The sequence below is a fragment of the Pyrus communis genome, chromosome 6, assembly GCF_963583255.1.
Source record: "Pyrus communis chromosome 6, drPyrComm1.1, whole genome shotgun sequence".
In the NCBI taxonomy this organism is placed as follows: Eukaryota; Viridiplantae; Streptophyta; class Magnoliopsida; order Rosales; family Rosaceae; genus Pyrus; species Pyrus communis.
Window position 1 is genome coordinate 7646920 of NC_084808.1, and position 9135 is coordinate 7656054.

Genomic DNA, 9135 nt, shown 5'->3' on the forward strand with positions numbered 1-9135 from the left:
GCGTTGTGTGCCAAAGTGTCCACCACATGCATATATATGGCAAAAACTCAAAATGGAATTAAACTCAGATTCATGAACACGACGCACAATCTGATCCGGGCAGATTTTCCACAAATAAGGGTTGTCCCAAACATAAAAACGTGCATCCTTTTTTAGTTTATCACGTTGGGCCTTGCTTAAGGTGTTAGGAACTTGCTTAGACACCAAAAAATTAACCAAATCGGCATACCAAGGGGTACTGATGCGAGAATTATACGCACACAAATTAAACCCTCTTTTCGTCAAATTGTAGTATATGTATAAGTAGGGATCGTTATGGACCGGGGATTAGGAGGGATTGTTAATCTCTTGGAAATTGACTTAAAAACGTAAAAACAATATAAAACACTAAACTAGACTCAAAGAATTCAAAAATACTTTAAAACATAAACTAAACAGATTCTAAGCATTAAAGAACAAGAAAGTAAAGGGGGTTTAGGTTTGACGAAAATTGAAATAACGAAACAAGTAATAAACTAGACAGGATGTAAATATGAAATTGATGAAATGGAATGAATGGATGCTAGCCAAGGGGTTCATCTCCACACATGTTACACTTACATAATAAAAAGATTTCCAATTGCATTTCAATAAATTATGAAACTCATCACCCCGGGTCAATTAGGTCCGCTTAAATTAACCGTCAAGTTTTCCTTAAGTTAATGAATTGGATGGGTTTGCGCAACGCAATTCACTACATTCTCCAAAAGTCCTTTACGTGAACAGCACAATAAAGATACAATCAAAGATCATTAAGCATTATGAAAACTATAAGTGTTGACGAGGCATTCGTTACTATGATGAGCATGAAACTCGTGCCAAGAATTCATTTAACGCGATTGTTTATAAGCAACCTCCACTACTTGTGAATATAAGTTCATAACGATTAGGTGAAACTCACTTATATTCTAGCGTCATATTCATGCATGAAAATTAAGCGTGCACTCTTAATAAACATACATAAATAAGTTATCAATCAAACGGTTAAACAAATTGAAATCACAACTTATGAAACGCAATTAGAAGTAATCAAATCAAAATGCAAGCATAAACATTTATTTCGAATCCCCCCCTAGCCAAGGGGGTTTAGTTCCTCATACGTACAAAACAAAGATAAGTAAATTTAAGCATTGAAATCAAGGAAAAGAAAACACCTAAAAATTCCAACAACTCAAACTTGAATTGTATGAACGTTTAGGCCCTTCTCCTCCTCTTTGTTGTAGTACAAGGTCTAAGGCTAGTTGGTTTGGGGGGAATGGAAGTGTGGAATTATGGAAATGGATGAGGAGTGGTGTAAATGGAAGAGGAGTGGTGTTTGGATTATAAGGGAAGGGGGACTCACGGCTAAAGAAGGTGGAGAGTGAATGTGGTGTGTTGTGTATAAAAATGAGATGTGTTTAGGTAATGGGAATGCAAGGGTATTTATAGGAGGAGTGGAGGTGTATATGGCTGTTTGTTTAAGGTGTTTGTGTGGAGGAATGATGGAAAAACAGCTAGGACAACATGTGAAAGCTGGAATTGCATGTGAAGATGCTGGAATTTCAATGTGAAGTGCACGGCATGGGTGTTTTGGTGCATGTGTTGGCTGTTTTGTTTGTTGGTTAAAGCTTGTGTTTGCATGTGAATGTTGTTTGTGTGAAGTGTGTGTGAATGCATGTGGATTAAAGAGTGAATGGTGGCTGAAATAATGATGGAAAACAGCTAGGAGAAGTATGGAATGCATGTGAAATGTAAAGGGAAAAGCTGGAAATGGCTAGGAAGGTCACGGCATAGACTTCTTTGGTGCAGAAATGGGTGTTGTTTGCATGTGAATTGAAGTTAGGGTGAATGATGATGAATGGATGTGGATTAAAGAATGAATGGTGGTGTAATGATGAAGTGTGATGGCTGAAAATGGCAAGGGAAATGCATGTGTTTGCACGGCAAAGAGGGAATGTTGGTGTTTTTGTGTTGGTTTGAATGGTTTAATTAATGGGAGTGCATGTTTGAATGATTAAAGTGCATGTGGGTGAATATGTGGCTGATTTATGAAAGGAATGCATGTCTTGATGAAGTGGAATGACAACTAGGTTATGAGGGGAATGCATGTGATGCATGGCAAGGTTTTAGAATGGGCTTAAAATAGGGTTGTTTTTTATGGAATGGATGGTTCTTTGCATGGCTATAAGGGAGAGAATAAGAGAGAATGGGCTAGGCCCTTTGTTGTATGTCCTAAATTGCATAAATGGCCTTCAATTTCGTCCATCCTTTTGGCTCCATGGATAAGCTATCCAATCCAAGCCCAAAAATGCTCCAAATAGCCTCAAAATGCACTTTCTTGCTCCCTAAGCCCTTAGAACCTGAAAACACACAAAAGAAGCATAAAGAACTAAAATAACTAAAGAAACATAACGTAAATGTACGAGAACAAGCCATTTAAGTCGCATGAATATGCTCCTATCAGGTACTTACCTCAACGGACAGAAGTTGTTCATCTGGAAACGTTTCTGAAATGGGAAGGTCCTCTTCTTCACGCACCATTCAACTTAGGTGGTCAGCCACCACGTTTTCACATCCCTTCTTGTCCCTAATTTCAATGTCGAATTCTTGAAGTAGGAGCATCCAACGAATGAGCCTTGGTTTGGCCTCCTTTTTGGTGAGAAGATACTTCAAGGCTGCATGGTCAGTGAAAACAATTACTTTAGTACCAATTAGATATGATCTAAACTTATCTAACGCAAATACAACCGCCAAAAGTTCTTTTTCGGTTGTAGAATAATTCAATTGAGCATCATTTAAAGTACGTGAAGCATAATAAATAACATGTGGCTGTTTGTTTTTCCTTTGGCCCAAAACAGCTCCAAGGGCATAATCCGATGCATCACACATCAACTCAAAGGGAATGGACCAATCTGGTGGAGTGATGATTGGTGCCGTGGTGAGAGCCTCCTTTAAGTGCTTGAATGCCGTGGAGCATGCATCATCAAACTCGAAAACCACCTCTTTTTGAAGCAATCGGCATAGTGGCTGCGCAATCTTGGAGAAATCCTTTATGAAACGCCTATAAAAACCTGCGTGACCAAGAAAAGAAAGAACCTCTCTAACCGAAGTTGGAGAGGGTAAGTGACGAACAAGGTCTACCTTAGATTTATCCACTTCAATGCCTTTTTCAGAAATAATATGTCCTAGAACAATACCTTGCTTAACCATGAAGTGACATTTTTCCCAATTAAGCACAAGATTTGTTTCAACACAACGTTTCAAAATTAAGGTCAGATTATTTAAACAATGATCAAAGGAATCATCAAACACACTAAAGTCATCCATGAATATCTCAATAATCCTCTCAACATAATCAAATTGTTATTGCCCCGGATGATCAAGAAAAGACCAGTTTTACTTGTCCCTTTGGAACGTTTGCATATCGACGCATGCCATTCGGTTTGTGCAATGCTCCTGCCATTCGGCAATAACAACTTGCTAATCCCTTTTGTTTGTGTCGTGTCAAGTTGTTTTTTGTGTCTTTGTGTCTTTTTGTTTAAAGTTTGCCGTGCCCTTTAAATTGGTTGCTGATTTGTTTGGGTTCTTTATTTCAGGTACTAGTTTATGACTCGTCGTTATCAACCTATTCGTGCAAACATATTGGATTTTGACGACGATTTTGAACGAACCTTGAGAAGAAAGAGGAAGCAACCAGAACCTAATCCACCTAGTTCAAGTTCAGATTCTGAATCTGAATTTGAAGAAGAATAAGAAAGCATGGCGGCGAACAATTGAACAATCAAAGAACTTTCGGCCTTGGGATTAGACAATGTCGTGCCTTTATGCATTCAATATCCTATAGCCGCTCAAGGCAACACTGATGAGTTCGAATTGAAGTCTAGCTTGTTGCATCACATTCCCAAATACCATGGGTTGTCCATGGAAGATCCAAACAAGCATCTTAAGGAGTTTGAAGTGGTATGTTCAAGCATGACACCCATTGATAGGAGCATATTCATGCGACTTAAATGGCTTGTTCTCGTGCATTTACGTTATGTTTCTCTCGTTATTTTAGTCCTTTATGCTTCTTTTGTGTGTTTTCAGGTTCTAAGGGCCTAGGGAGCAAGAAAGTGCATTTTGAGGCCATTTGGAGCATTTTTGGGCATGGATTGGATAGCTTATCCATGGAGCCAAGAGGATGGACGAATTTGAAGGCCTTGTATGCACTTGAAGACACAACACATTATGCCATACAAACCAACCTATTTTAGGCCCATTCTATGTACTTAAACCCTAGCCCTTTAAACTAGTTCATTTATCACTTATCAAACCATTCACTTATCACTCACCACATATCATATATTTATTACTTATCATATCATTCATTCATCTACATATCAATAACCACTTATCTTATCACTCAACATATCATACACTTATCACTCATCACACTTCATTATTACACCACCATTCATTCTTTAAAACACAAACAACATTCACATGCAAACACAAGCTTTAACCAACAAACAAAACAGCCAACACATGCACCAAAACACCTTTGCCGTGGCCTTCACTCCCCCTTGCATTTTCAGCCATTCCACTTCATCATTACACCACCTTCTCCATCTTTAATCACATGCACCACTAATTCAACACATGCACTTGTTCCTCCATTAAATCAACCACATTCATCACCAAAGAACCTTTGTGCCGTGAGTTCCATTGCATTTCCAGCATCCTCACATGCATTCCCTTCACATTCACCCACATGCACATTCAATCATTCACACATCCACCACTCATTCTTCATCATTTCAACCACCTACATGCATTAATTATTAAACTCTTCATCATTGCATCCAGAAAATGAGCAAGAAAGCTTCCCAAACACATGCAAATCCATCCATGCCGTGGGTTCCCTTTGCTCCCCTTGTGCAATTCCAGTTTTCACATGTGTCCTAGCTGTTTTTCCATCATTCCTCCACACAAATGCTTAAACAAACAGCCATATGTTCCCTCCACCACCCCTATAAATACCCTAGCATTCATTCATTCACTCCCCATTCAATTCATATCTCATATTTCCATTCACAACACTTCACACAACACAAATACCATTCCATTGCCGTGAGTCCCATTCCATTTTCTGTGCAGTTTTTCTCCTTCATTGCAGCCACTATCCAACCACTTCCCATCCCTCCAAAACACTTCACATAATCCCCAAAGCTCACTTAGACCTTGTGCTACAACAACGAGGAAGAGAAGAGTGCCTAAACGTTCATACAATTCAAGTTTGAGTTGTTGGAATTTTTAGGTGTTTCTTTGATTTCAAAGTTTAAATTTAATTCTCTTTGTTTTGTACGTATGAGAATGGAAGAGAAGAGTGCCTAAACGTTCATACAATTCAAGTTTGAGTTGTTGGAATGTTTAGGGGTTTCTTTGATTTCAAAGTTATGAGGAACTAAACCCCCTTTAGCTAGGGGGTGATTCGAAACTATGTTTATATTTGCAATATGAATTGATTACTTTTGGTTGGTATTTCATAAGTTGTGGATTCAATTCGTTTAACTGTTTGATTGATAAATTATTTATATATGTTCATTAAGATTGCAAGCTTAATTTTCATGCATGAATATGACGCTAGAATATAAGTGAGTTTCACCTAATCGTTATGAACTTATATTCACAAGTAGTGGAGGTTGCTTATAAACAATCGCGTTAAACGAATTCTTGGCATAAGTTTCATGCGTATTCCATAGTAACGAATGCCTCGTCGATGTTTATGATTTCCGTTGAACTTAATGATCTTTGTTGAATGTCTCTATCATGCGTATTCCATAGTTAGGGACTTTGATTAAGAATAATTTGGTTGTAATGCGTATTCCATTCAATCCAATGAATCTAGGGAAATCTGAAAGTTAATTTAAGCGAACCTAATTAACTTGGAGCATTGAGTTTCATAATTTATCGAAAGACCAACCGAAAATCAATCTTGTATTGCAAGTGTAACATGTGTGGAGAAGAACCCCTTGGCTATTCCATCATCCATATTTTCATCACATTCATATTTACGTTTATTCGTTTTACAATTTGCTTAGTTTATTAACTTGTTTTGTTATTTCAATTTTCGTCAAATCAAACTTCCCCCCCTATTTTGTTAAGTCTTAATCATTTGATTTGTCTTATTTTATGTTTTTAAAGTATTTGGAGTCTTTTGAACTTGTTTTGAGTCTTTTAAGTTTGTCTTAGTGTTTTAAAAGTTAGTTTTATTTATTTAAGTCAAGTGTTTAGCATCCCTAGTTAATCCCCGGTTAGAACGATCCCTACTTACATCATTACTACAATTGTCACAAATAGGGTTTAATTTGTATGCGTATAATGCTCGCATCAAATTTTGGCGCCGTTGCCGGGGATTAGCAAAGTTGCTAATCCCTTGTCTTTATTTTTATATTTTGTTTTTCGTGCATTCTTATTTCAGATTCTTAGTTTGTTTGTTTCCTTGTTTTTTAGGTACTGTGTATGACTCGTAGCTCTCGTCCTATTATAGAGAACATCTCCGACTTTGACGGTGATTTTGAACGCACTTTGAGGAGAACGAGGAGTCAACAAGAGCCACCACAACCTGGGCTTGAAGAAGACGAAGTAGGTGAAGAAGAAAAGCCCACGGATCAAATTTTTGAAGAAGAACAAGCCATGGCAGCAGATAATAGAACCATCAAGGAGCTTTCGGCCTCGGGTTTGGCCAATGCAGACCCTCTTTGCATTCAATACCCCGCGGCTGCCCAAGGCAAGACCGATGAATTTGAACTCAAATCCAGTTTGTTACACCATATTCCGAAGTTCCATGGCTTGTCTATGGAAGACCCCAACAAACACTTGAAGGAGTTCGAGGTGGTTTGTTCGAGCATGACCCCCGTCAATGTGGATGGGAGTATATTGAAGATGAAGGCCTTTCCATTTTCACTTATGGACAAGGCCAAAGATTGGCTCTACGAACTAGCCCCGGGAACTGTGACTTCGTGGGAGAGTATGAAGTGTGCTTTCTTGGAGAAATTCTTCCCTACTTCGAGAGTGATTCTCCTACGGAAGAAAATTAGTGGTATTCAACAGAATCATGGTGAGACATTCCCGGCTTATTATGAGCGCTTCAAGGGCCTTGTAGCTTCATGTCCTCAACATCAAATGAAGGAGGAACTTCTCCTTCAATATTTCTATGAGGGCCTCCTTCCTATCGAACGTCAAATGCTTGATGCATCAGCGGGAGGAGCATTGGTGGACAAAACACCAAGGGATGCCAAGATTCTCATAGCCAACCGAGCGCTCAACGCCCAACAATATGAAGGAGTGGGCCAAAGGGAAGCCCCACGGCAACAAAGTGTAAATGAGGTGAGTGCTATTTCTGAAATTCAATCACAACTTGCTAATCTTACTTCTCTTGTTTCTCAGGTTGTAATTGGTCCAAAAGCACAAGAACACCAAGTTTGTGGCGTGTGCTCAATTCAAGGGCATCCATCCGACAAGTGCCCTCAACTAATCGAGAATGGCGGGTGGGAATCTGCCAATGCCATGGGCTATGGGAATCAAAACCAACCAAGGAACGATCCATATTCTAACACATATAATCCAGGTTGGAGAGACCATCCAAACTTCAAATGGAGGGAGCCACAACAAGCTGCCCAACAAGGAGGATTTAGGCCAAACCCCCCTGGTTTTTATTCCAAGCCGTATGCACCCCAACAATCCCAACAACCTTCGGCATCATCTCATTCAGGTACGTCTTTGGAAAGTAATCAAGCTATGCAATTACTAACCTCTATTTCGCAGGGGTTGCAAAATCAAAACAACCGGATAGAAAATAACGAGAAGGAGATGATGGATATGAAGAAACAAATAGGGCAGATTTCTGAGTTCCTTGGACAAATTAGAGAGCAAGGAAAGCTTCCTAGCTCAACCACAGTCAATCCAAAGGGAGGATTCGAATCCGCCAAGGCCATCACCCTAAGGGGTGGAAAAGAAGTTGGGACCGAGCCAAACAATCCCAAATCTGCCCAGAAAGTAGATGAAGATACGACACAACCTGAGGAAGTATCTAGCTCACCCACGGTAAGGGTGAAAAACCCAATGCCGCAAGCCCCCAATCACCCTAACTCGGCCAAATCAGGTAATTTAAGTTCAAATTCATGTACTTCAAGTTCTAATCTGCCCAATGTACCTTTTCCTCGCAGGTTCATGCAAGAAAAAAGGGAAGAAAGCGAGAAGGACATTCTTGAAACGTTCCGGAAGGTGCAAGTGAACATACCGCTTCTCGATGCAATCAAACAGATTCCAAAGTATGCTAAATTCCTCAAGGACCTATGCAATACAAGGAGAAGAAGGGCAAACAAAGAGGTAGTGAAGGTAAGCGAGAATGTGTCCGCTGTTTTGCAACGTAAACTGCCTACCAAGTGCAAAGACCCCGGTAGTTTCACGATTCCTTGTGTGATTGGACATAATCGTTTTGAACATGCCATGCTTGATTTAGGTGCATCCATAAATGTCATGCCTTATTCTATTTATGCATCTATGAATTTGGGTGAATTAAAACAAGATGGTGTAATTATACAATTGGCCGACCGTTCTAACGCGTATCCAAAAGGAGTTTTGGAAGATGTGCTTGTGCAGGTGAACCATTTAATTTTTCCGGCTGATTTCTACATCCTAGACATGGAGGATTCAGCCCATTCTACATCTTTGCCGATTCTCCTTGGTAGGCCATTCATGAAGACGGCCCGAACGAAGATTGATGTATACAAAGGCACCTTGACAATGGAATTCGATGGGGAAGTGATTGATTTTAATATTTCTGAAACTATGAGATATCCCGTGGATGACCATTCTTGTTTTTCCATTGATGTTATCGATTCTTTGGCGCAGGTATACCTTGAAGAATTGAACGAGGACGCCCTAGAAACAACCATCACTAAGGCCATAGAGCGCAAAAATGAAGGATTTGGGCCAATGCAAGGCCACGGCAAGGAGGAGGAATTCTTTGCAATGGGTTCTAGAGAAGAAATAATTGAGGTTGTGGCAGCCCTTGAGTCATTGCCACAACAATATGGTAAGGTTCCACTCTCACTTTCAAATTCAGTTTCCACT

The 9135-nt window shown here is 39.6% G+C and overlaps 1 protein-coding gene across 1 annotated transcript; it reads left to right on the forward strand.

Moving 5' to 3' along the window:
• Positions 1-6810: 6810 nt before the first annotated feature.
• Positions 6811-8904, forward strand: LOC137735985 (uncharacterized; the record flags this gene model as incomplete). The annotated part of the gene is made up of 2 exons (XM_068475335.1): positions 6811-7302; positions 8203-8904. Coding segments are annotated over 2 exons (1194 nt in total), but the record flags the coding sequence as incomplete, so codon positions are not given.
• Positions 8905-9135: the final 231 nt, after the last annotated feature.